At 45.8% G+C, this 27,430-nt stretch overlaps 1 protein-coding gene and 1 long non-coding RNA gene across 4 annotated transcripts; both read left to right on the top strand.

The window, feature by feature from the left end:
* Window positions 1–8,821: 8,821 nt before the first annotated feature.
* Window positions 8,822–11,027, top strand: LOC120678710. 2 transcript variants are annotated; one of them, XR_005676702.1, is made up of 4 exons: window positions 8,822–9,222; window positions 9,555–10,069; window positions 10,309–10,366; window positions 10,588–11,027. It is a non-coding gene; the product is annotated as an uncharacterized LOC120678710 (long non-coding RNA). The 2 variants fall into 2 exon arrangements; XR_005676701.1 differs by having other exon boundaries at window positions 8,822–10,069; window positions 10,588–10,997.
* A 7,477-nt stretch (window positions 11,028–18,504) lies between these two features.
* LOC120678696 (mitogen-activated protein kinase kinase kinase NPK1-like) lies at window positions 18,505–24,029 on the top strand. 2 transcript variants are annotated; one of them, XM_039960008.1, is made up of 17 exons: window positions 18,505–19,021; window positions 19,117–19,146; window positions 19,264–19,329; window positions 19,432–19,542; window positions 19,632–19,712; window positions 19,814–19,891; window positions 20,726–20,808; window positions 21,414–21,495; window positions 21,574–21,674; window positions 21,809–21,848; window positions 21,955–22,014; window positions 22,121–22,164; window positions 22,263–22,404; window positions 22,508–22,723; window positions 22,806–23,137; window positions 23,317–23,384; window positions 23,463–24,029. In XM_039960008.1, the coding sequence occupies exons 1-17, from the start codon at window positions 18,614–18,616 to the stop codon at window positions 23,543–23,545; spliced, it is 2,025 nt and encodes a 674-aa protein (XP_039815942.1). In that variant the 5' UTR covers window positions 18,505–18,613; the 3' UTR covers window positions 23,546–24,029. The 2 variants fall into 2 exon arrangements, with proteins under 2 accessions (XP_039815942.1, XP_039815933.1); XM_039959999.1 differs by having other exon boundaries at window positions 18,512–19,021; window positions 19,117–19,158.
* The last annotated feature ends 3,401 nt before the right edge of the window (window positions 24,030–27,430 follow it).

Below are 27,430 nucleotides of genomic sequence, written 5' to 3'. Positions count from 1 at the left end.
GTGCAAGCAGCCCTAGCCTGAAGTAATCCTGCTTCTGCCCATCTGTGGCCACGTCTGCGGAGGCATAGCGGGACAGCTGGATGAACTTGTCCCGATACTCACTTACGGACATTCCACCCTGCTTCAGAGCTAGAAATTCCTGCCTCTTCAGCTTCATCAAACCCTCAGGTATGTGGTGCTCCCTGAATTGGGTCCTGAACTCATCCCAAGTGATGGTGTTTTGATCAACATGGGCGGCGGTATAAGCATCCCACCAGTCTGCTGCAGTTCCTTCCAATCTACCTAAAGCATACAGTACCTTCTCCCTATCTGTACACTAAACTATATTTAGCATCTTCTCAATGGTCTTGAGCCAGTCATCGGTGTGAAGAGGATCTGGAGAGTGGGAGAAAGTAGGAGGTCTGTGACTCATGAAGTCACGGTGGCGATCTCTCTGTGGTGGCGGTGGAACTAGAGCTTGGTTCGCTTGAGCTTGTAGATTGGCCATAGCGTTGGCCATCTGAGTCAACAGCTGTGTCTGCGCAGCAAGGAACTGCTCCATCCCTGCTGGTGGTGGTGGCGGTGGCCCGTTGTTCTGGTTGTTGCCTCCACTCATGTTGTTGCGTTGCTGGTTGTTGCCTCTTCTCTGACGCTGCACTGCTGGCTGATCAACTCCTGATCCGGACCTGGTGTTCACCATCTGACCGGTTAGACAAGTAAGGCTCATGAAATAATCATGGTAAAATATAGGTGCAAGGAGGAGATAGAGACAATATAAAATAAAATAGATAACCCCAAGCTTTACTAACTAGCTATCTTTATTAAAAACTTGATGCAATTATGGTCATCACTCCATAATTACACCGCAATCATTACAAAAAGCCAACTCACAAGAGTTCACAAAACCAAGCATTGAAACACAATGATTAACTAACACACTTAAACAAACGTTCACGAGCTAGCGATTACAAAAAGACTCTTTACAAGACTCAACCTAAATTCTTAAGCCTATCATCTAATAGAAACGGTTCTGGTAGCCACGGTCGCCGAAACGAAGCCTCTTGCGCGGGGGTGACAAGGCGGGATGCGGAGGCTCCTCCTCTGGAACAGGTGGCGGCGCCTCTCCTGCAAGCTGGGCCTCTAGCTGGCGAATCCTGTGGTGAGCTTCTCTCAGTCGGTCTTGGGTGTCGTCCAGCTGGTTGACGACATTCCTTAAGTCCGTGTCAACTCCAGCGAGAGCTTGTACTGTGACATTGACGTGGTTCTCCTCGTCCTCTCCAAGTGTCAACTCCGTATGCTCTATCCCACGAGCACGGCGAGGAAGGTGCTGATAGTCTGTGCGCTCCAAGTCTCGGCGGTTAGTGTGGTTGAGAGACCAGAGAGCCCTCATGGCAGCATGGCTGACTGCGGCACGGTAGGTCGCCATGGGTGTCGAGGAATCATGTGCGGAGACGGTCATCATGCCTCGGGGTCCAGTATCCACCCTTATGTGGACCCGAGTGACGAAGTAGTCGCCGAGCGCTGGGTCTTCATAATGCCTTGTCTCGTACATGGGAGCCACGGGGTTGTGAAGCTCTTCAAGCACGTCCCGAAGCAGCAGGGGGAAGTGACCCTCCTCGTGGGTTGAGGTGTAGACGCAGTACAGTCCCCTTTCTTCTGGCGGGTCATCATTCTGATCATCTTCAGCATCCTCCTCCTCGCCCGGGTCCTCTGGGCCTTCCGGGTCTCCTCCAGCTGGTGCAGGCGTTGAAGCTGCTGGAGCAGGAGGTGCAGGTGGTGGTGCTGGGGCTTCATCCTCTGACATCTCCAGGGGCTCTTCCTCTTCTCCTCCTCCAGCGACTGCGGTCGCTGGAACCTGAGCTTCGAAATAGGCCAGTGGCGGGCCTAGATCGTGTGCTGGCGTCGGCGACGGTAGAGATGGCTGCATGTTTCCGTCCGCATCAACTTCACGGATGTTGCCTTCTTGGTCTTCATCGAAGAAGTAATCCACCCTGGGCACTTCCTCAACCTCTTCCTCTGGCTGAACTGGAACTGGAGCAGGTGCTGGGGCGGGTACTGGCTCAGCGGGTGCAGGAACAGTACGACGGGCGAAGGCACGACCTCAGGTGCGCTTGCGTGCAGTCTGCCTGGTTCTGGCCATCTGATGAACAGGATAGGAAGGTTTTAAAATATACTTGAAGGAAAAGACAAGTATACGATCAAGGATGAGATAAAAGCTAGCAATAAAGATTAAGCAAATAAGCATGAAAGAGCATGGCCACTAATCAAGATAGACCTTAATTTTCGACCATTTCTATCTAGGCTAACGTCCTACAGTCAACACTGCTCTGATACCACTTCTGTCACACCCGATTTATGAAGGCAAACCGAATGCATCTCATATGTGCGCCAGGATCAGTTTACACACATATGATTAAACAATAAGTGAATATCACAACTAGTGCAAGCGTAAAGAGAGTATTAAAGACTTTATTACAAAACCGAAAGTCTAAAGCGAATAAATAAACGTCTAAAGAGTAGCAGCGGAATCTTCTTCAGCACAGGCAGATGACTGGGAGACATACGCCTAGAAATCCTCGAAGTCTTCTGGAAACTCCGGGCAGTTGTTATTACGGTCTGAGCAGCAAGTATGCAAAGGGTGAGTACACTTATGGTTGGTACTCAACAAGTGGTAGGGAAACAACTATAATATATGCAAGGCTATTTCAAGGAATAGCTGACACGGTTTTAACTGCACTCAGCAATTTTAGTTGATCATATTTTATTAGCAAGCATTAACTAGATATAAGTATATACCATTAAACCCACAAGATAAGCATATATGAAGATATACAACATAACCATAAGTAAAGCATCGATTTAGATCAACTTCAGGTTCAATTATCATGTGAGGGTCCAAGCCGCTCTTGACCGTGAGCACGGCTAACCGGTTAGTTTTAACACTGCAGAGGTTGTACACTTTCACCACAATTCGCGTAAAAGCTCCGAAGAACTTTAAACCCAACCATGCAAGTGCGGGCCAAGTACCATATCACACTTCCTTAGGTATGACTGCATAGGGACGCTACGAGGCCTTTACAAAGATTCCCTAACCTATGACAACCCGCTAAGGTTTCAAGCCAAAGTAGTCATAACACTGCCCTAATGAGGTGATACCTTGCCAAAGGATCATAAAACAATACCAATTGCCCCAAGAGGACTGAGCTATATCCCATCAATGCATCCCCTCTTGCCCTTTCGGTAAGATTGTCACAAGCTAGAGTTTCTAATTAATCAGCCAAGACCAGAGCCATATAGTAATTGTGGTTGTACTGTTTTCTTGGGTGGTTCTCCATGTTCCAATTAACACATATGATCTTGATTAACAATATTAAACCATCATGAACATGAAGTACAAGTATAGCATTTGTAATATTATCCACCCATATCCAAGGTAAAACAACTAGCAATAGCTACCCAACATGAAATTAAACCCAAGTTGATCAAGGAATAAGGTAAACAATACTAGGCATGTCCTTAACTCGGTTCCCATCATATTATAGACACATGCATGAACATAAAAGTAAATGTGATAGATTTGGTGATTTCATGGGTCAAAACATGATCAAGGGTCCACTTGCCTTCCTCAAACTGCTGCTGGTCCGGTCCTCCGAAGTCTTGATCTTGCTGCTGCTCCTCGAACTGCGGACATGCAAGCAAACAAGTACAAACAATAAGAAACAGTACACCAAACAACATAAACAGTACAAAAAGAGGTTACTAAACTATACTACTCGTTGCAACGATCGCGTGAGCGTAAAGATCATCGAAAACGGATCTAAAACGAGAAAGTTATGGCTAAAACAAGATCTAAGGGCTAAAACGTAATTAAACCTTATACTCAGGGGCTAAACCATAAAAGAAAGGACTTTTTCGTAAATACTTTTCAACAGCAGTGGACGGCGGGTTAATTTTGGAAAATCAGAGGGGCTTTAGTGCAAAAAGAACACGGTTGACCGTTTTCTGACTAGTTGACTTGAGATCCGATCTAATTTGGACCGTCCGATTTAGATCTGACGGCCGCAAGCGGGTCGGGGCTGAGCGGCGGCGAGGCTGGGGCGGCGGCGCATCGCCGGCATGGGCCGAAAACGGCCGTCCGGGATAGATTTCGAGCGCGGCTGGCACTGGGAGCAAGAGCGCGGCGCGGGAAAATGATCTGGGGTAGCTCCGCTAGCTGAGGCGGGCGGAGCAGAGCTCGCTACGGCGCATGGCGGAACGGCGGCGGCGCTTGCTCCGACGAGCTAATGCGCGCGCGAAAAAGCAAGATAAAGGAAGAAAAAGGATCGAAGAGCATCACCACCTTGATGCGAAGCTCCTGGAGGGCTCGAAAGCGGCGGGGGCGCGACGGAACGGCGGCGCAGCGTTGGATCGAGCTCCGGCGGAACTTCAAAGGCGACGGCGCAGCTAGGGTTTGCGGAGGCGGCGGCTTCGGTTCGATGGGGGGTTGAGGGGTCGCGGGGCGTTGCTTTTATAGTACGGGGCTGGGTCTTGGCGTGCGGGCCACGCCGGGTCGGGGCGGCGCGCGCAGCGTGCTCCTCCCGGACTCGGGGAGAGTCCGAGTCCTCCCCGAGGTCGGGGATGACGGACGGGCCCCACGCGACAGAGGGAGAGAGGGCGCTGGGCTGGACTGGGCCAGGAGGCGGGGAACGGGCCGGCGCGAGGAAACCGGGCCGCGGGAAGGAAAAGGAAAGTGGGCCGGTTTGGGCTGGAAAAGGGAAGGGGAAAAAGAAAAGCCTTCTCATTTTCTGAAACGATTCAAACTCTTTCAAATTAAATTCAAACCCAAGGATTTGAATTTAAATTGAACAACAAGCAAATAAAGATGCAAACTAGCATGAAATGCACACACCTATTTTTCTTATATTTATTTTATGGCTAAATATTTTATTTGATTCCCGACAAATGCTCTAAATTCAAGATAAATTAGATGAAACCTTATCGAGCCTACAGTAAACCTAATCAAATTTATTTAGGCTCCTAATTTGAAAATACGGGTGTTACAAATTACCTTCTGTTTCTGTTGTATTGCATGAAATGGCTTATTAGACCTTAACAAAGGAAATACTAGAGTAAAAATATCATAATATATTGGTCGAACTATATTCTTGATTGTGAAATAATGAAAACATTGTATTTTCCAGTACATTATTATGGATTGGATTAGTCTTTCTGGTAGCTATTCTGAATTCTCTCATTTCTTGAATTTGTTTAGTATTTAGTAGCCCGATATAAAATAAATAAAAAGAAAGGCCTTTTTCGAAAAATTTCTTAGTTTACTAGGTTTTCTGCAAATGCCTTCCAATAACAAATGTTAACTTAAGTAGCAGCAGCTTGCAGCCTTTGCACCACCCTTGCCGGAATCAGCTCCTCAACAGTCGACCGCAAAGTAACACCGTCACTTCACGTGGGCCCAGCGCGCGCCTGTCGGTCCCACACATCTGTCACTGTAGTCGACTGGAGAGGAGGATCTGATCTCAAAAAAAAAAAAGACTGGAGAGGAGGATCTCAACCCCCCACCCCCGCCCCGTGTCCATGACCCCCCCCCCCAACACAACACAGGCTTATGGTGTACACAAAGTGTAGCCGTGATTACACTGCAGCAGCTACGATCTAATCAATCGTCCGGAAGACAGATAATAAGATGGCATTCAGATTCAGGTAGTACTCATCAAAAGCATAGGCTCTGAAGAGTCTGGAACATCCGGGCCAGGGTTGTGCAACGTAATGCTTCCTTGCTCCATGTCGTAGACGTGCAGCCCCTTGTCATCCTCATTCGTGAAGTAGATGCAATTCGCTTTCAAGCCAACCTCATCCGCCGCCATGGAGGCCCCAACCGTACCCTTACCTAAGAAGAACACCCTGCTGTCCCCAAGTTAGGCTACCTTCACCCAGGCGTTGTCGGAGCAGCCGTGCGATGCCGTACGGAATTCCAATTCGCAAAGTATATTGGACGACTGGTCGCGCCACGGTCAGATCGCGCGACCCCGCGGCCCAACAGGCCAACACGGGCCTAGTAACCTCTCCGGCCTGCTCAACCTAGAAACTGCCCACGTGCCCCTCTGCTCCCAATTCGACCAGCCTCCTGAGGCAGCGGAGACAGGAGCGGATGCGGGAAGGCGACTCCTCGCTCGCCGGCGAGGGGCGGCAGCAGAGGAGTGGGTACCGGCGAGGAGCAACGGCAGGAGAGCATGGAGCGCGTGCGGCGACCAGTGGGCGTGCGGCGCTCCCATCTTCCATGGTTCAACGTGAGTTTGAATCCCCCACCCCCAGCCCCCATTCCCCAACCATGGTGCTGCATGTTTTTGGCTATGGCGCGCGCGGTGCACGACGGCGATTCGTGCGGCGGAGGGCGGCGGGGAGGGTCATGTACGCTCGTGCAGGGGCACGCGATGGTGCCACGTGAGGCAATGGGCGCTGGGGGAGGGGGCGCCCGTGTTGTGGTGCGCGGGGGGTTTGCGAGAGCACGACGCCGTTGGGGCCGGGATGAGCTCGGGCTGGTGGGCGTCGGGGGGTTTGGGAGGCAAAGGATTTGGTCTGATTTGGACCCGAGAGGAAGGCAGGAGGTCGCAGGTTGGGGAGGATTTGAGCATCACCTCCCCCTCCCTGAGGTTTTGATGCCTAATCATAGCGAATTAATTTGATGCCTAATCCTAGTGAATTTAATACCCTAATCCACTAGCAAACAACATCCCTCCATGAAAAAATGTTACAAGTTGTGTTATTCTTTTGCATGTAAATAGTGTCAAGTTACAGAACGTTGTAGCGTCAAGTTTACAGAGTCATGATATAGTGTCATATTAGGGCAAGGGCACTGTCAAAGGCTACAATATAAAGTGTCAACATACATATATTTTGTATCTACTGTTTTCTTGCACCACAAGCTATTTGTGTTATAGTGACATATTTTTATTTTTTCTCTGTGTCCTTTCAGCATGGCTCGGAAATAGAAACTTCAAACTTCGGATCATTCTTCTTCATCACGAAGGAATACAAGAACATCTTCTAAATCAGATTTGGAAGTTGGTGCTGGTGGTGGTGGGGGAGGAGGGAGCTCACAGACACAAGATTATAGTGATGCTGCCCCCTCGCTAAAGAGTTTTTTTTTAAAAAAAAACTAGCTTTGAATAATAAGGTTTGTATTTTTTGTGTGCCTTTTTTAGACAACAAATGAGATGTGTCAAAGTTTTTATGGTACACCTGTATCAACTTACAAAATTCGTAATATCAAGTTAGTTATATGATGAATCAAGTTATATTCTGTTTTCACATGTAATTGCTGGTAAGCTTGTATCATCTTATGCAATTTTTTTTAATCTCAAGTTAAGTTATTTGAGGTATCAAGTTATTCTTTTTTCAACATGTAGTTATGGTACACCTAGGTTTGTGCTTTTTTATACTGCATTTGAGATCTCGAAGTTACGGTACACCTATATCAACTTATCATTTTTGTAATCTCAAATTAACTTTTCTGAGGTATGAGTTATTTCATACGTCATGTGTCAATTTATGACAAATATGTCACACCTTTCATTTTTTATCACAATATTTTCATTTTTCTCACAACCTGCATGTCCTTTTCTATAACCAATATATTTTGGTATATTTACTATTTTTTTTGTTACAACATGGCAAGAAAGAGAACTTAAAATGTCAAATCTGCCCTTGTCACCCTCGTTGGAGAGGGAGCATTTCTTGCTATCTTGTTGGGCCTGTTGAGTCCCCCCAACTTCCATTCTAGACATTGCTCTCATCTTCCTCCATGGAGAGGGTGTCAGGGTGAGCGCTCGGAGACAAGGAAAATAGTGAAACACTCCCCTGAGGTTGACAAGATTTATTTTATGTGGACATATGACAATTTGCTATTTGTGTTTCTCGTGCTTTTTTCACGTTGTAAACTTTTGTTTGCAAGATTTTTTAGTAACAACTTATGGTCATATATTATGTCAACTTGTGTAGTTATATTTGGTAATTTATATAGTTAAATATACCAGACACAACTTTTTTAGATTTTGTGCTATCAATCTACAATCATTCTGACTAATAATTTTATCAACCTACACATATTTATGACCATTTGCTTGTGTATTCACACTGGCAAATTGTAAGTAACAATTTTCTATGCCATTCATCTTTTATGTAAATTGATACATTATCTCTACATAAGTTGTTACATTATCTCTACCTAAGTCAACACTAATAAGTTGATACAAAATATCTATTTAATTTAAGATGCTAATAGATATAAACTATTGCACTGTACAAAATATGTTGCTATCTGTCCATGTATAAATTTGTATTAGACAACAAGTCACTATACATTTGTATATAAGTTGTCATTGTACAGTCAACATAAGTAGATAATTCAACATAAATTGTTACACATGTTGTACATACGTTGTGATTATATATTCAACATAAATTGATAGTTGTATAAAATAGCTTCAAAATATACCAAATATGGATCTAGTTTTGTAGATCTCGTTGCAAAGAATACAATGGTGCAAACGGATTTAAAATATGATATCTGATGAGAGAGTTATGCTCATTTGAAGATAATATGCCTATTTCGTAATGGTGACGTCACCGATGACGTGAGCCGAAAGCGATAGTTTTCTCTATATGTTTTGCGCGGCTGTTGAGAACCAACTGGGACCAACAATGCGTGGGCACGCACCAGCAGGGGAGGGTGGAGGCGCACTTCCGTATGCTCTGGTTACACGTGGGAGCACAGGATAGGGTCGCGCGGTCCTATATAGCGCGACCCGTCGCGCCTTATCCGAATTGGTAATAGGCACCAATCACCAATAGCCGTCACTTTCCCGAATCGCCCTTGGCGGAAGAGAAACGGGCCACGCACTCACGCCAGCAATACTTCGCGGTCTTTTTTTGACGAGTGATTTGAGTCATCTCCTCACTCGATGTTTTCTTTCACCAAATCCTCCCTTTCTTCTCCAACTCTGGTGAGATTCCGGCGAGGTTAGAGTTCGAGATTGCTGAGGGTGGGGGCTGCTGCTCACCGCCGGCTTTAGAAGGAGGGTCGGCGGCGGTAGGCCGGCCCGGCAAGGCCAGCGATGGTGGCGCCGCCGGCCCGGGCGGTGGAGGACAGCGGTCGGGCCGGTGTCGGGGCAGGGGCAACGGTAGCGGGAGGCGGGGGCGAGAGGGGCGACGGCCGACGCGGGCAAGACAGGGCGGCGGCCTGCGTGGGTTAGCCAGCAGCCAGGGCTGCAATTGGATACCATACCTACCCATCCTACGTTTATTACTTCGCTTTATTTTACACAGACACTCGACGAAAGTGCACGTTGATATTTTGGGGCAAGAATTGAATACCATGATAATGTTTCCTAATAGCTTAACTGCGCTGACTTTCTATCCTTCTCTTGCTGGTTTCCTTTCCTTCCTGTGCTAACCCGCTCTCCCTGGGCTCTATTTTAGTCAGCAATTGGCAATCAACTAATCATATCAATCCATCATAATTGGGAGCAGGCTGCCACCAGCTTCCATTTGATCTCTCATCTTGCGAACTATGGCTGCAGGCAACATCTTCTCATGGAGGCCGGCGGCACCATCTCTCGGAGGACGACAAGATAACGCCGGCGGTGTATAGCGCGCCCGCGGAGGATGTGGATGCTATGGTAGCTGCGACCCCAGCCTTGGTTGAGTTCGACTACCTTTAGGGCGGCAGGTCGAGGCCACATCATGCGACCAGCGACGCGGGGCCATCTACTCGGCTAGGGAGGAAGCCTAGAGCAGGGGCGCACCGCAGAGCACAATACACCATCCAGCAAGTAGCCAAACACCTTTACTACAATTTTTTTTAACTGCAAGCAACAAGCTAATAAGGTAATTTAGCAATTCGTATTGCAATTTGCTGCCCCGGCCTAAGTCGTGGGTGACGTTGTTGCCGGCATGTATCTCTGGTGTCATCGGCTAGGATCGCCTAGGACACAAGTGTTGTGCAGAGGCGGCTATCATGGAAGGTGAAGCAGGCTTCTGTACGTGCACGCGGCCGGACTGCTGTACACGTGGTGCATCATGGATGTGAATTGCAGTAAGTTTAATTATTCCCGTCCCCCTCAACATACTTGGCCATTTTGATTCTAACTTGTTGGAGAGATTGTTTCTGCAAAATATTGACGCAATAAAATCAGCAGTATGGTGCATTCCATGTGTCAGATGAAATGTTCACAAAGGAACTCAATCTGAGACGTAGACACCCCATGCTTGTTCCACTTGGCAAATCGAAATATGCGCATGAATTGATCAGATGTTTTCACATGTGTACTGCAGAGCATTGGAAATGAAGAGATTGTCAAGAACCAAGAAGCTAGAAAGGAGACACTGCAAGGTTACAGCAAGAATTAGGCATAAGAGATTGCTAAATATTTTGATATATGACATCACTTATTCACTTAATTCTGAATTAGATAAATATATATGCCACTTTGATTATATGGTCCTGATTCACGTATTCACTTTGAGGAGCTTCTGTTTTTCCTTTGCATTTCAAACGCCTTCTAATCCTGGCTATATATGTCTAAATCTTGAAAGTTCTTGTTTTCTTTGCAGGAATTTGGGCATGTTGAGTCTAGGAGTTCCGAGGAATTTGATAGTCAAATTGTTTTCTCTATGAGCCGATTCCAACAAAATAAGCTTGTCCATTAGCTCTATCATTTTCATATTCTTTGATCCTTGAGTTGCTTTGAAATATGTTGGATGCTAGCATTACAATTTTGTTAGGATACAACAACTTTGTATAGTGAAACCTCTATGATAGCCAATTTGTGCTATGATACAGCATGCCAAAAATGTTTCAGAGGCACATCGTGTGTGCTTCTTGCATGTACAGTAGATAGTATCCTTTTAAGATAGTGCAAATTTTCGTCAGCTTTCTGAAACTGATGGATTCTAATATTTTTTGGATTGCTAGCATATGTAATCCATGAAGTGTGTGATAAGAGGTAAATGTATCTTTCTTATTTGCATAAATAGTAGAATTCATATTTTAATTGGTCAGCTGCCAGTGAAGTCAAACTTAGGTGCACAGCTTTGTTGGAGAAGTTAGCTCAAGCTAAAGAAATACTCCCTCCGTTCCAAATTATAAGTCATTCTAAGAATCTTGGAGAGTCAAAGTTTTTTAAATTTGACCAAATTTATATGACAAGGTAATAACATTTATGATACCAATTAAGTATCATTAGATTCTTTGTTAGCTATATTTTCATAGTGCACCTATTTGATGTCATCATTCTTTATATTTCTCTCTATAATTTTGGTCAAACTTTGAAATGGTTTGACTCTCCAAGATTCTTAGAATGACTTATAATTTGAAACGGAGGGAGTATATGATTTTGTATATTCCAAAAGTTTGATGGTGGCAGATGCTTTAAATTTTGCATCCGATCTTTTCGAGAACATGGCATTTTGAAATGGCCAATGAGCTTTGGAATGAGCTTCCACGTTTCGAAACAGTTGCATCATTCTATGGCGATATGGAAAGTGCCTTAAGAGAATGTGCAGAGGATATCCTTGTAGAATTACACAAGCATACCATTATAAGGACATATATATAAAGACTCTTTAAAAAAGGATTCAATAATGACTATGTATATCTTCGAACAAGCCCTATGCTGAGTATGTCAAATTGAACCACCTTCTAATTGTCAATCTACAGGATTGCACCATCAACGTCAATAGTCAATAGCATTATTAAACTTATTTTAGATGAGCTGCACACAAATCTGTATTGAAGACTACGACCATTATAGTTGATACTTGGAAAAAGTCCACTTTTGGACCCTCAACTATTGGGTTTGTCCAATTTTGACCCTCAACTACGAAACCAGATACAATGGACACCCTAACTTCCAATACCATGCAACTTTGGCACCTATGGTCGTTTTAGATGGTTTTTGGCAGACGTGGCGGCGGTTTTCGGCGGTCAAACGCCACATGGCGCTAACGTGGCAGACCAGACAGAAAGCCGGCTCTTGCGCTGCTGCCTTGCCCACGACGCCGCCGCCGCGCCCACTCGCTGTTGCCGCGATGCTGCCGCGCCGCCCAGGCTGCGCCGCCGCCGTCGCGCCTGCACTTCCCCTCCGCACTCGCCGCCCCCATGGCCCACGCCGCTACCGTCGCTCTGGAAGAACACCGGTGGGGGCGCCCACGACGAGGGCGACGATGGCGCAGTGCTGTAGCTTCCTCCGCCAGCCTGAGCCACCGCTCGCAGCTACCCCTGCTCCTACACGCCTCCCACGCGCCCCTAGGCTGGCCGTGTGCAGCTCGCCGTGGAGCTCCTCCTGCCGCGGGCCGCTGCCGGGGCTCGCCGGCGTGCTCGCCGGAGTCGCGACGTGGGTCGCCACGGGGAGGAGAGAGGAGCTAGACTGGGGTTTTGGGGCGCTATGAATCCGTCTGTGCCGTCTATTTTTTAGGCAGAGGGCTGTAGTGTGCTACCCACGCATAGACAGGGGCGGCGGCCATGGGAGCTAGTGGAAAGCTCTGCTCGGGAAAAGAGAAGAAGAGTAAAGGGGATGGGAAGGTTCGGTGGGGGTAGGTGTGAGCTCGTGATGGACCCAGCTCGGTTGATTGCAGTGTAGGGGTGGCTAATCGATGGCAGCGGTCTCGGCTTGGGGAAGAACAGAGGAGCGGCCATGACTGGTGACGGCGGCGCGGTCCGTGGTGGAGTTCGCGTGCGGGTCGGGGCTGCCGTGGCGTGCGCGCGGGCGAGGAGCCGGTCACCCTCCGTCTTGGATCGAGATCGGGAGTGGGAGGAGTCGATCGGGGACAGCGAGCGGTGGCGGCGGTGCTGGGGGCGGGACGCGTTCCCCTCGGCGTCGGTGAAAGGATCGATGGACCAAGAGGGGGGGTGAATTGGGTCTTTTTCAATTTCTAAAACACAATTAAGCAACCTTAACCTATACAATGCTAGTAAGGCACCAATTCACCAACCGGATAACTAAGCTACCTACACAAGCTATGAGAGAAAAAACGAGAAGTAAAGCCTAGCAAGGTAGAGCTAAGTTATGATCTCTAAGTCAAGCACATGAATAAATTGCATGAAAGAAAATACTTGAAAAAAGAGAGTGGACAAGAGACGACCGGATTTTTTTCCCGTGGTATCGATGTGTTGGCACACACCCCTAATCCACGTTGTGACACTCACAAAGAGTCTTGTCACCTCCCAAGTCACCGAGACGAGGGCGCTCACTAAGAGTCTCCGTTCACCATCCCGGCGTGGTGGAGATCAAGCCACGTACAATCTTCTTCTCCGGGCTCCCACAATCCTTGGCAAGCTCCGCGAGAAACACCTCGATCACCAAGATCGCCTAGGTGATGCCAATCACCAAGAGTAACAAGCTAAGGCCTTCACTTGAGCAAGAACCGATCACCAAGAACGGATGCACACAAGCTTCTCTCTACTCAAGTCATTAATCTTGCTTCTTGATTGATTGAATGAACAAGTATGTGAAAGATGAAGCTCAAGGTGGCTCTTGACTATAGTATGAGCGTTTGGATGTTGTCTGGTGTCAAGAGTAGCAAAATGATCCATTGGAGGGGTATATATAGGCAGCCCACACGAATAGAGCCGTTGGAGAAAAGCTGCCAGAAAACTGCGTAGCGCCGGTTAATCCGACGTACCTCCAATAGTCAGCGTCGGTTTAACCGATGAATGTAGACTGCCCCTTCTGAAAACTAGCCGTTAAAACTTGGGCAGATTAACCGACGTATCATCGGTTTAACCGGTGAGTGTAGTTGTCCTCTGATCAACTGAAAAACCAAGTCTCTGGACAACTGCACCGACGTTAACTCAAAACCATCGTCGGTTTAACCGGTGAGTACAACTTCAGAAATTCCTGGAAAAACCATCTCACTGGTCAATTGCACCGACGTCTAAATTCAAATAACGTCGGTTTAACCGGTGTATAGAACCTTGAAACACCCTGGAAAAACCAACTCTGGACTAATGCACCGACGTTAAATTCAAACACATCGGTTTAACCGGTGTATTGACTTATCCAGACTCTGCTGACTTCGTTTAACCGACGTATAGAAATTTGTAAGCGTCGGTTAAACCGGTGTATAGACTTTTTCCTGATTTTGCCTTTTCTGATTTGAGTCTTGAATGAAATCCAAATATTCTTGAGATATAAGTTGAGAACCATTTATTTGAACTTCTGAAAACTTGAGTGACCATAGTGTGCATCCATTTTTGATTGACCATGTCCATGCTCAAGTTACTTGGCCTTAACCCCTCTTAATAGTGCGATCACTACAAAACTATAAAACCTATACTAACCTAAGTGTCCTTCTCAACCTTACGACACTTAGGACTAGAAAGATCCTTAGTCTTGTTATAATCTTGAGTTGAATACCGAGATCGCCTTTTTGAATAATGAAATTGAGGGGCCTCTTTTGACATATGACCAAATGAGCGATAATGATCTATTAAGCTGCACAAACTCATTAGTCACAATAATGGTTGTCATTAATCACCGAAACATACCTTGAGGGCCTAGATGCTTACAGTCGGCGGCAAGTGTGGAGAAGAACATGGGGGCGGTGAGTGCGGAGGAGAGTCGTGGGCGCGGCGGCGCGACCCGGGCGGTGCGGGTAGTGCAGCGGCGAGCGGGCATCGCGGGTACGACGGCTGGAGGAAGGAGAGGGAGGGAATGAGTGGGTGATGTGCAGGCCCCACATGTCCGAGATGCAGCAAGCATCCTACGTGGCGGTCAACGCCAGCGTGGTGTTGTCAAAACCGCTCAACGTCGGTCAAAACAGCCTCACACCCGCCCAGGTGCTATAAGTGAACGGTTTTGACAGTTGGGGTACTGGTAGTAGACGGTTTTACAGTTGAGGGTTAAAATTAGACTAACACAACAGTTGAGGGGCCAAAAGTGGACTTGTTCCTTGATACTTCTACTTTGAAAGTATTTTTCTCTCACAACAAATTAGTATCAGTCACCAGCCACAACTAGCCGAACAGAGTGATTATACTGGCACTCGAGTTCCACTATCCGCAAATAGCTTAGGCCACTTATTTTTTACGAATTCTCTACTGTGTTTCTTTGAATCTTTTTTAAATTCCTATCAACTAATTAAAGTGTCTGATTACCTGGAACCCATTTCTCACGCGCTTTACTGTTCAGAGTCCACTAGTACCGATTAATCAACGCGTCCACACGAACTCCGCGCTAAAGCCAAATCACTTGCTAAGGCTGTCTCCAACAAGGGTTGCCATTTGGGGTTGGCAAATGCACCGTTGGCAACCGTAGGCAAACTGGCAACGGTATGCATTTCTACCGTGTCTCCAACAAGGTTGGCATAAGCGGGGTCCCGAAGCAGGAGTCGTTGGCTCCCGCCGCCGCCGGGAAGCCAGTGGCCATCGTCGCGCTTGTCCCAGATCCGGCAACCCAAGGTACATACTCTTGCCCTCCCATCGATCCTCTTCCAAATCCGGTGCCTACATGGTGGTATCAGTGCCTGTAGGGTGGTACCGGCGGCTTTCAACATCTCAACCTTTGTGTGCTCTTTACGCAACTCAAACTCCTCCCTATTCAGTACCAATTTTTCCTTCTCAATCTCGTACCTCTTCTCCATGTCCTCTCGCTGCATTGCAATCAAATTTTGCTGCAGATGAATCTTAGCATCCTTCCTCTCAAGAATTTGAGCCATTTGTGTGTCTTCTTTATCATCCTTCAGTTGCCCTCGTGCATTCATAGCAGAGAGCACCTCAATTGCAGCCGAGGACTGGGAGTCTTGAGCACATGCCCTTGCCTTACGCTTCTTTCCATTGTCTCTACCTTCGGGGCGTGCTGTATTGTCTGCATTTTCACCTGGCATTGGTTCAGCAGCGGCATCAACAGGCACACGTTGATTCACTCGTGTACTAGTACCAACCGTGTTGATTTCTATCATTTTATCATTCCACTTCGGTTCATGGCGTAGTATGTTCCAGCAGTGTTCAAATGTCCATGACTCTGTGTCCTCATACAATTTAGCTGCATCATCAATCTGTGGCAGACAGGACATAGCTTAGCAAATGCATGTGTAGGGAAAATGGCCTCTTATGCCACATTTCAATATAATGTTTTAGTGAATGATATAGACAACACAACACCTGGATTAATACGATTGTTTAGATGATATTCTCAGGCTTTTAGGTTCAAGTGATGACAAATAGAAGGAAGGCGAAGCTAGGCCCGAAGGATAAGAATTGAAGAGACTGTGAAGAAATCAAGTCAAAACAAACAAGACAGAGATAATTTGCTATCACCGGTTAAACCGATGATGAGCAAATTGCACTCACCGGTGCAATGGACCCAGAAGCTGAGGCTAGGGTTTTGCGTCGGTTAAACCGATGATAAAGAAAAGACATACGTCGGTGCAATGACTGAAGTGAAGTCAGACACAGAGGGACACCGGTTGAACCGGTGATGAAGGAAAAGTGAACGTCGGTGTAATTGTCCAGAGAGTTGGTTTTTCGGGAATCAGGGGACAGTTACATTCACCAGTTAAACCGACGATACGTCGGTTGATTGCCCGTACAAGTAACGGATAGTTTTTTAATGGGCAGTTTACATTCACCGGTTGAACCGACGATGGCTATTGGAGGAGCGTCGGTTTAACACCGGCGTTACGTACTTTATCTGTCAGCTTTCCTCCAACGGCTCTTTTGGGGTATGTGGCTATATATACCCCCAAGGCCTGGTCATTTGGGGAGGTTGGAGACTCTGGAAGTTCTATTGAAGATCACCATCAACTCCATCCACCATATTGAGCTTAGTGCCACATTCAAGCTTAGAATAGCTTAGTGCAAGTGTGAGCTTGAGAAGCTTAGTGCTTGGGAGGACTTGATCTTGCGAGATCAACCTTGAGCAAAGTCTTACTGCGGCAAGCAACCGTGTACTAGTCGTGTGACCCTCCGACTTGGTGTGGACAGGCAATGACACTTTGTGCGGGGAAGGAGACCCCTCTTGGTGAGAAGCTCCGATAGTGAAGACGGTGCCGTTGGTGACGCTTCGAGAGAGACAGTGGCGGTGGCCTTGTCTTGGTGACTTGGCATCATTTAGCCTTTGCTTGCCGGAAGCCTTGGTGGCGAACGCAAGATGGTGATCAAGCGAAGAGACTCGGCATCACACTTGTTCTTGGCGGACAAGTGGCTGTGGACGTAGGGAGGGACTTGGTGTCCTAACCGAACCACGTTAAATCGTGTGTCTTGGTGCCTTCACGGGAGTTTGCATATTCTCTCCCTTACCTCTTTACTTACCGTATTATGTTTCCACATTTACTCTATCTTGCGTGTCTTTACTTTCCTAGTTAGTTTGATTATGATTGGCTATAGGTTGCAAGTCTTTTGGGGTAAGTAGAGAGTAGCATAGATAAACCTTAGTCATAACTAGCATGTGTAGGACGTGTTAGGTTTATCTTATGCAAGTAGATTGAGCCCTAGGTTAGAAAACAAATTAGCGATCCTATTCACCCCCTCCCCCTCTAGGGTCGGACACCCCGGTGATCCTTACAGCATGTATGCAACATCAAACTGCATGCATCATCATAGTTGACGCCCCAGAATGTCTCGATGTGATCTTTGCAAGACAGGCACTCGGTCCTGTGAAGTTCAGGTGAGCTCTCCGGCCATGTCACGTCCGACCGCACACCATCGTCAGACTCCACCTCCTTCTTGGCGTTATCGGCGGCCTCCTGGCACAACAGCGAATCCTGATCCAACGCTTTAGCTATTGCTTCAAGGATTTCACGCAGTTCCTTGACCTCCATGACATTCAACATCTTCCCAAAGTGGAGCTTATCCTTGCAGACGGCCAGGATCTAGTTGGCGGTGCCCTGCATGGTGCCAATGGCCGAGTCCAGAATTGCCTCCGTATCGCTCATATGCAAAGGCTCACTATTCGCTGCGGCAATGAAACACAAATAAATTGGACGGGGCCAAGGTGGGGGAATCGGCCAGGGATGGGGCACCGCTCGCAAGATCCGGCGAAGGGAACCATGGATCTGTACAGATACCCATGTTCCCCTTCCCATGCAGTACAAACCCAGATCCAAAACGCAACCATGTGAAGAGGAAGAAGAGGACGAACCTTGAGACTGCGGAGTCGCAGGAGATGGTGCCTGTGTCGTCGCCGCCGGTGACCTTTCGAGAGCGAGTCGCACCCGAGGCGGCAAGATCTGGCGCGGCGGGGGCTTCTCTCGCTGTGGGGAGGGGGGAATGACCGTTGGCCGGTTGTGGAATGCCTCCCCCCGATGGAGAAGACAATTTGGTTATCCTCTCTCCACCGACACAAAATGGCTATTGGGTTTGGCGACGTTGTTGGACTTGTTTGCCAGTTGCTACAGTGGCCTAAAGTTGCCATTTTGCTTACGCCAACCCAAATGGCAACCCTTGTTGGAGATACCCTAACTGTCGCGAGGGGCATTTCCGTCCTTCCGCCGCCCCGCAAACCCCCCAAATTTTCAAAACCCCGCACTCGAGAGCGGCGTCTGCATTCCCCATTCGTCCCCCTCTTCCCCGATTCGATCCAGCACAGCACCACGCCGCCGCCCGCCGACGAGGACGCGCGCCGAGCCCTAGAGCGCAGCCATGCGACGGGACGATGCCGGCGGTGGATCCGGGTTCCACGACTTGTTCGACTCCGTGCGCCGCTCCATCTCCTTCCGCCCCGCCGCCGGCCTGGAGCCCCCCGCGGGCCCATTCGGCGCGGGGGGCGGAGGGATCGGTTTGCGGATCAGCTCCTGCATCCGGAAGTCCCGCGGGATGGGGCTGCTTGGGCTCATCACGAAGAATCCCTCGCCGCCGCGCCGCATGCTGCCGCCGATGCCCGACGAGGCGGTCGGCGGCAGCGGAGGAGGGGGCGGGGGATGCGGCGGAGGTGGAGGGGAGAATCCGCCGATCCGGTGGCGGAAGGGTGAGTTGATCGGGGCGGGCGCGTTCGGGCAGGTCTACCTGGGGATGAACCTGGACTCCGGCGAGCTCCTCGCCGTTAAGCAGGTGAGAGGGTTCGGCGCGTGGGATCAGGCCTTTACCATTTGAAGTTTTGGAGGCGTTCGGAGTGGTGACTCGCTCTTTCCTATGATTTATTGCAGGTTTTGATCGGCACTAGCAACGCGACGCGGGAGAAGGCCCAAGTGAGTAGCATTTCTCTCAACCACCTGTTGTTTTGCTAGGGAATTAAGAGTTTTGCGGCTTTTGTCTGATACGCGGTGCCTTTTGGTTTCGGTTTTTGTGGTTAGGCACATATTAGAGAGCTCGAAGAAGAAGTGAAGCTACTCAAGAACCTGTCGCACCCGAACATCGTTGTGAGTGAAATTGAATGCCGCATGGGTTAGAAAATGGGAACTTTCACTTTCGTTAGGTAATTGCTATGTTGATGTTTGATTTACTCTTTTTGATCTGGAAAGAGGTATCTTGGGACTGTGCGGGAGGAGGATACGCTAAATATCTTGCTTGAATTTGTTCCTGGAGGGTCCATTCAGTCACTTCTGGGGAAGCTCGGTTCGTTCCCCGAGCCTGTAAGTAATCATCAATCTGTGTGGCTTGCAATCCTGGTGAGTTCATAGTGGAAGAGGACTTATCCATTATATCTACTGCTGTTGATCAGGTCATTAAGAAATACACTAAGCAAATTTTGCAAGGATTGGAGTATCTGCATAACAATGCGATTATACATAGAGATATAAAGGTATAGACACTGAAGTCTTAACATATAATGGCATATCTTTGGCCTTGCTTGTTCTGTGCTTATGCTTATTCTGATGAACCTGGGATTTTGCCAAATTTCAGGGTGCAAACATTCTTGTTGATAACAAAGGGTGCATCAAACTTGCTGATTTTGGGGCATCTAAGCAAGTGGCAAAGTTGGTAAGATCAAAATAACATGTTCAGTGTGCTCTTAAGGTCAAGTGTAATCGAGGGAAGTTAGCAAACTTAGACAATAAGACTGGGTTAGTCAGAAGAGAAATTTAGATTATTATTTTTAATCAGTAATGCAAGAGTAAGTCCCATGCTGGTTTAGATTCAGGGAGTTGCCTGTTTGTTTATTCCTATTCCCAAACTACTTGAAATTGATACAGTAGAAATAAAAACTTGTGCAAGGAGGGGAGAAGGCATACCGGGTGCTGAAAGGTACCACACATGTGCGAGGAGGGGTAAGACAAAACTAGCATAAAAATCTTAGATACTGTAAGACTTAACAACCTCATGTAATCATATGACCGTAGGGCCTATAGCAAGGCCTACAAAGAAAGAAAGATGCTCACAATAGAATCACAATTTTCTATTCTAGTAGTGGCAACGCTGAGGCTCTTCCTGGGTTTCATCTCTAGCCTACCCCAACTTGGTTCAGACTAAAGGGTTTTCTTCTTGTTGTTAGTGGCAATGCTAAACTACTGAAAGTAAGCAGTCTGTCATGTCACCAATTTGGTCTAATTTCAATACAAATGGCTAATGGTACCCAAATGATCATCATATTTTCTGTCTTATCTTCTGGCTAAAATTACACACTCTGGTGTTGTAGTGCTGGACAGTTAGCATGTGTCACACTCATTCTCATTTTTTGAATCATTGGTGTATCAACATTACTGCCTGCGGCATTTTTTTATTAGAAGATATTAGCCCACTATGCTTTCTACTTGTTCAAGTTACTCCTAATTTCCCATGTTAATGCACTTACAACAACATGCCATGCTTTGTCAGGCTACTGTGACAGCAGCCAAAACAATGAAAGGTACACCGCATTGGATGGCACCTGAAGTCATTGTTGGGAGTGGACACAGCTTGTATGTCTGGAAACTCTTCCACTACCTCGTTTCTTGTTTTTTCTGGATTTAAATACGACACATTTTTTTCCTTCTTCTATAATGATATACCAGGAATATCTTTTCTAGTTCAACTTGTTTGGAATTAGCAATTAAGAACATTCATTCTTCACTTCTATCTAGGAAACAAAATACATTTTTTTTAAAAAGAAAAGTGTAGAACTGATTTTAAACTATGCTACTAGTAGCACTGCTTTAAGCTATGTGCAATTCATAATTTGGATTTTAAAAACACTGCTCAATAAGGATTGTATATGTTCAATTTTCTCCCTAATTACATAGATTGTCCCTATTATGAGTAGTTGAATATCACTTCCAATCACATTTTCTAAATGAGTAGTTGTGTGACATTTGTTGTCCAAATACAGAAGAAGTGGCAAGAAACAGCATCAGAATTTGTTAATTTAAGATAACCACCGGTTACCTTTGGTTCATTGTAATGGATGTTTGACACTTGCCAAGGAAGAAAGTAATGTACTTCGATTCAAACTAAAAACAATTTCAGAATCATGTCCTTTTCATTTTTGTTCTTATTTTGCTTGATCCTTACTGTTCCATTGTCTCAGCTCTGCGGATATATGGAGTGTAGGGTGCACAGTCATTGAGATGGCAACTGGCAAACCACCATGGAGCCAGCAGTATCAAGAGGTAAGTTTTTTTCACCACGGAGCCCTAAGTAATTTGTAAAAATAATCCTTACTACTTGCACTAAGAAAATCTTTGCAGGTTGCTCTTCTATTTCATGTTGGAACCACAAAGTCACATCCACCTATCCCTGAACATCTCTCCCTAGAGGCCAAAGATTTTCTGTTGAAATGCCTGCAGAAGTATGCCTATTACTGTATTACTGTTATACCTTTTACTTAACTAATATTTCCTCAAAAGTTTTGGAAACTTCCTGCAAATGAAAACTTAATTTTTCAACTGTTTTGTCTGGTGCCTTGATTATTTGTTCTTTTAGGGAACCAGAGCTGAGGTCTACTGCATCAGACTTACTAAAGGTATTTTTTGCACTAATTCTGGATTGTAGCTAGCGCTGTTCCTGTGGCTCCAATTGTATGCTGATAGTGCTTCGTAAATTTGACTTCTTGAAACATTTTCTTGCAGCATCCTTTTGTCACTGGAGAACCTAATGAGTTGCAGCCACTCAATCGTGCTGCACACAAGGTTCGATTACTAGCATAGTCTGATGTTGTTTCATCCACTTTTTTTTTCCTCGCAGGCTCTTTACCAACGTTTTTTACTTAATAACTTCATCTAAACAATGATGCAGGACTCTTTTAATGAGACTCCTGCAAATGATATGCCAAATGGCTTGTAAGTGAATTCTATAATTCCTATCCTCACCTGATTATTCATCATCTATTTGTTTTTTCTATTTACTATGCCTTTGAGAATTATTTAACTGCTCCCAGGGGTTTGAATCAGTCCTCCAACTGGTCGACTATGAACTCCAACAAATCATCAACAATCAAGCCCTTATGGGAGGGGGGCAGCTGTGATGATGATGTCATGTGTGAGTTTGCTGACAAGGATGACTATCCAGCAGTTGGATCTGTAAGAATTTTGCTTCAGCTGTTGGATTTTATTATATGCATTTAAAAATGGTACTGTGAATTGACTATGTTACATCCTTGTGCTAACTTTCCGCTTTCTCCAGAGCTATAATCCTATGTCAGAACCATTTGATAACTGGGAAAGCAAGTTTGACATGAGCCTGGAGCAAAATTCTCATCAATCAATGGAATTTGGTGGATTAGCCAAACATGCTGAAAGCAGAATAACTGAGAATGATTTCACTTTCCCTGTTGAGGGAAGTTGTGAAGATGATGATGTACTTACAGAGTCAAAAATAAAGGCATTCCTTGAAGAGAAGGTACTTAGTATTTATTAGATTGGACAAATTCAGTTGTTTACTGCTAGTGCTTAAATGCTGTTTTTACGGGTTATCTTGGCAGGCACTTGACCTGAAAAAGCTACAAACACCTTTGTACGAGGAGTTCTACAACACAGTGAATGCAGGAAGTTGTCAGGAAGCTGATCAAACTTCCAAGGGGAAAATCCCAGCTAGTCCAAAACTCCCCCCTCGAGGAAAATCACCTCCAAGTAAGACACGAGGAGGTGCGTCACCAACATGTGTTAATTTGAATAATGCAAGTCCTGAAAGCTGCAGCAAGCAATTCCCAAGAAGCAGTGTTGTGAAGAGCAGCCGAATTTTACGAGAAATAGCTTCTCCTCAACTCAATGAGCTTGGGGATAAAATGCATCTTGATGCCCAAGATAGCCCAAGGTTTGTTTGGTATTGCCATGCCATGTTCTGGAACTGAAATTATATTCTTCAAAAACGTAACCAATGCTGAAGCACTATCAGCATACAATTGGAGCCACAGGAAGCAAAATACTTGTAGGTTCGTTTTATTTTGTGCTATGACCAGTACGAGATCTAATTGGGACTATTTCTATGAACAGCGTCAGCTTTGCCGAAAGGCAGAGGAAATGGAAAGAAGAGTTGGACCAAGAACTTGAGAGGGAACGAGGTAAATGGAAGTTCTCATAATCTATGCACTATTGATAATTTCCCCCAATGGTTATTTTCATATATGATTTTCCTACAGTGATGAGATTAGCTGGGTGTGGTAAAACACCATCTCCAAGTAGAGGTCCCAATGTGAAACGAGAGCATCATGCTGACCATTGAACAGACAGCAATACTCGTTTCTTTATTTCATCCAACAGAAGACAGAACAACTGATGGTAACTACACAATGCCAGAGATTGGCGGCAGTAGCAGTATAGCCTGCAGTGCCTTGTCACTCACGGCATGAGCCGAGCTATGGCTGCCCAGAACCATCTTGGTACAAGGAGTAGGTCTACTTTGAGGTGGACTGGTACAGAGGGCAGTCATCACGACTCATGATCAGGATCATTGTTGCTGTAACCTGGAGAACGTTGTGTTGACAGTTTCCTGATTTTAAGGCCGCATTTTTCTTTCTTTTGGGTATGATGCTATACGTGCGGCTTTGGTTATATATGGTTTATATTGAGAACAAAGTGTTGTATAAATTTTGTGTTTGTAAGCCAGGTTGGCGTGGGGATTGGTTTTGTATGGATATTGTTTCTTGAAAGTGTGTAATAAGCCAGTGATGCAAAAATATGGGGCAATTCAGCTTTCTGAGTGATCATCTGCTGTTAATATTTGCAGTCAGATCGTGTGCCGATGTTCCTGGTGCATCTGTAACTGTTAAGCTGTGTGTTGTGCATTGAGGTGTTCGTGCTTTTGTTAGTACAATTTAAGGTCTTGTGCATCGACACTTCCATCATGGCCTTGTGCTGTTGTGCATCGACACTTTGTTGTCGTTTATAAGTTATAACAATATTCTCTAAAAGCTAATTTTGACACAAGGAGAGAATCTTTGGTTACCTCAATATCTGGATCAAACGTGCTTCCACTTGGGAGGTGGACGTTCCCACAGTACGAGCATACTTTGTCAAAGCTGAAGGCGATTTCATGTGCATTTGTTCGGTAGGGTTGGAAAGTGAGAAATTTTGATTTTTGATATCGAATTCACATGCCTCACTTATTTGAACATCCAATTCGCGAGCCTTTCGAAATATAACCTTCCACACAAATTGTTTTGATATGAGGAATTTCTTCTTCCCCCCCCCTAATTTTGTCATTTTCTTTTTTATTTTCATTTTGCTGGGCACTTGAACTGCCCGTTCTACCCCTCACCTTATCCATCGAGACCATTTGGTCTCTCTTCTCTCCTCGGCTTCTCTCTTGCTCCTCCGTTTGTGTGCTGCCGCTTGCTCTCACGCCCATGTGTATAGATGGCCAATGGGCCGGCCCGGCCCGAATGGCGTCGGGTCGACACGGGCCGACGGGCCTCACGGGCCGTGCCGCTACGGGCTTCGTGCCTGGCCTCCGGCCCAGGCACGACCCTATGGGCCTTTTTTCGTGCCGTGCCGGCCCGTGAAGCACGGCCCAATCCACGGGCCGTGCCAGCCCATGGCCCATAAACCTTAAAATACCTCAAACACTTCAAAATTTTTCATATTCACATTTACTCAGCAAATTTACAGAATACAATCACATGTCCATTCACATACTCTGATACTCAGTACTCACAAGTTATGATCACAAAACACAAAGCCACAATCATATGCAGCACAACACGAGTCAAGAGATAGCAAGAATATAATCAAAATGAGCTGATGTGCAATGCTGCCTCATTAAAAACATTTCTAAGTAAAACTCACCCTTATGAGAAACCCTAGAAAGAAAAAAATAGTGCAGCCAACTTAGAATAATTAAGTCTTAGTTAAGTTATTACAAACCACAGTGGCACAGTTTAAATGGCCACCCAAAATGATAATGAGTTCAAATGGTCACTCATCTCACAGTCACAGCAAAAGCTCTCAGTCTCACTCTCTCAAACTCTCAGCTCACAGCATCAGCATCAGCACCACCACCACCAGTGCCTTCTTCTTCATCAAGGTACATGTTCTCGAATGCCTGCTCAAGCTCTGTGTCCTCAACATCATGTTGTTCCCTTCTTGCTCCTAGCTCCCAATCCTTGATGTAAGTGAGCATCTCCACATTCTCCGGTGACAGGCGACGCCGACGATCTTCAAGTATCCTGCCTGTCAAACTGAAACAAGACTCGGAAGAGACAGTAGATACAGGAACAGACATGATATCTCTAGCCATTATAGATAGGATTGGATAGGTTAGCTTATGGTCACGCCACCAGAGAAGTAAGTCAAAATCATCATCATAAACAGTGACACAATCACTGTCTAAGTAAGCTGAAAGCTCACTAACAGCACTAGATGAAGAGGAGGAAGAGACAGGGGGAGGACCAACAACACCTGAACCAGTATTGTCTGCAAAGATCTTTGCCCATGCTTGCTTTTTCTTACCTGAATGAGCTGATGGCTGTGGAACCCTTTGAGATCTAGCTGCACCAAACTTAGTCTCATATTTAGCAATCAGTTTATACAATTCAGATTTGACATCACCATAGTATGCACTGTAAGAGGCTCCAGTAGTATTAGCAAGTAATTGCAGAACATTAAAGAAACCTTTCATCTTAGCTCTAGGATCAAGAATGAATGCATATGAATATAACAGTGGTATGTCCTCCCAATATTTAAGAAATTTAAGCTTCATAGGAGCAACAATGTTTCTAAAGTTTTGATCTCTTTCAGCAGCATGCAAATGAGATGCAATCTCCAAGATATGATACAAAACAAGCGGACTTGTGGGATAATAAACACCAGAAAGAACAACTATAGAATCATAGAAGAGTTCTAGGAATTCCATTACCTTTTCAGCAACAAGCCAATGATATCTAGACAACAATTCTGAACCATAATGAGAATTAATGAACACAGAAAAGATATCCTTGTATGGCATCAAGTGGAACACAGAAAAGATATCCTTGTATGGCATCAAGTGTTTAAGCATCAGATAAGTAGAATTCCATCTAGCATCCATATCCTAGCCAAACTTTCTAGGTCTAACACCCTTAGCATTACAATACTCTTTAAACAATGCAATCCTTTGATTAGAGGAATTCAAGAAGTTAATTGCAGTTCCGAAATCTTCAGTAACAAGTTTAAGCCTCTTCAACCAGATTTGACAATAAAATTAATGATATGACAGGCACAACGTTGATACACAAGACAATACTTACGCTTATTAGGATCAGAAGGAGTAGGTGCAGGATCAGAAACCAAGTAACCAAAGAACATAGGTGTCAAAGTCTCCATAGCCTTAGCATTAGAAGAAGCATTGTCTAGAGTGACAGCAAAGATCTTATCAATCAAACCAAATTCAACCACACTAGCAATCCTGTCAGCAATATTTTCACCAGAATGTTTAGCCTCAATCAGCCTAAACCCAATAACCCTTTTCTGCAACTCCTAATCAGCATTCACATAATGAGCAACCACACTAATATAATCCTCCTTAGCATTGCCAGATCAAATGTCTGAACTTAAAGAAACAGAAGAAGCAATAGGCAACACAGATTTCATAAGCACATCACGTCGTTTAGCAAACAATCTACCAAGATCTCTAGTGGTGGTCTGTCTAGAAACCTTAGAAAAGCGAGGGTTATGTGCACGAGTAATGTAATCCTCCCAGCCCTGTGAGTCACCTATGCCCAATGGAAGGTCCAGCCTAGCAATCAACCGGCACAACTCTGTACGAGCAACAGCAGGATCATACACCCAATTATGGAAACCATCACGATTCAGAGCAAGCCTAGACTGGACCTTATGAGCATGATCAGTCTTTTTTCTACAAGATGACTGATGCATAATCAAATGACCAGTACCAGAACAAGATCTAGCAGACAATCTCTTACCACACATGTTATAGATAGCAGCAATTCTAACATCATTCTCCTTTACCTCCTTAAAATCAGCCCAAACTCTAGATTTGTGCTTACCACTGGATGAGGTACCATGAGTGTCGGTGGAGCAAGCACCAGCCACTGCCGTGGCAGCAGCACCTCCACCAGCATCACCGGCATCGACATCGATGACATTGTTCTGAATGTTGCCGTCGCTGACA

Source organism: Panicum virgatum, chromosome 2K (genome assembly GCF_016808335.1).
Source record: "Panicum virgatum strain AP13 chromosome 2K, P.virgatum_v5, whole genome shotgun sequence".
NCBI classification, from domain to species: domain Eukaryota; kingdom Viridiplantae; phylum Streptophyta; class Magnoliopsida; order Poales; family Poaceae; genus Panicum; species Panicum virgatum.
Note: the sequence above shows the minus strand (reverse complement) of the source record. Positions and strands in the feature narration are given on the sequence as shown.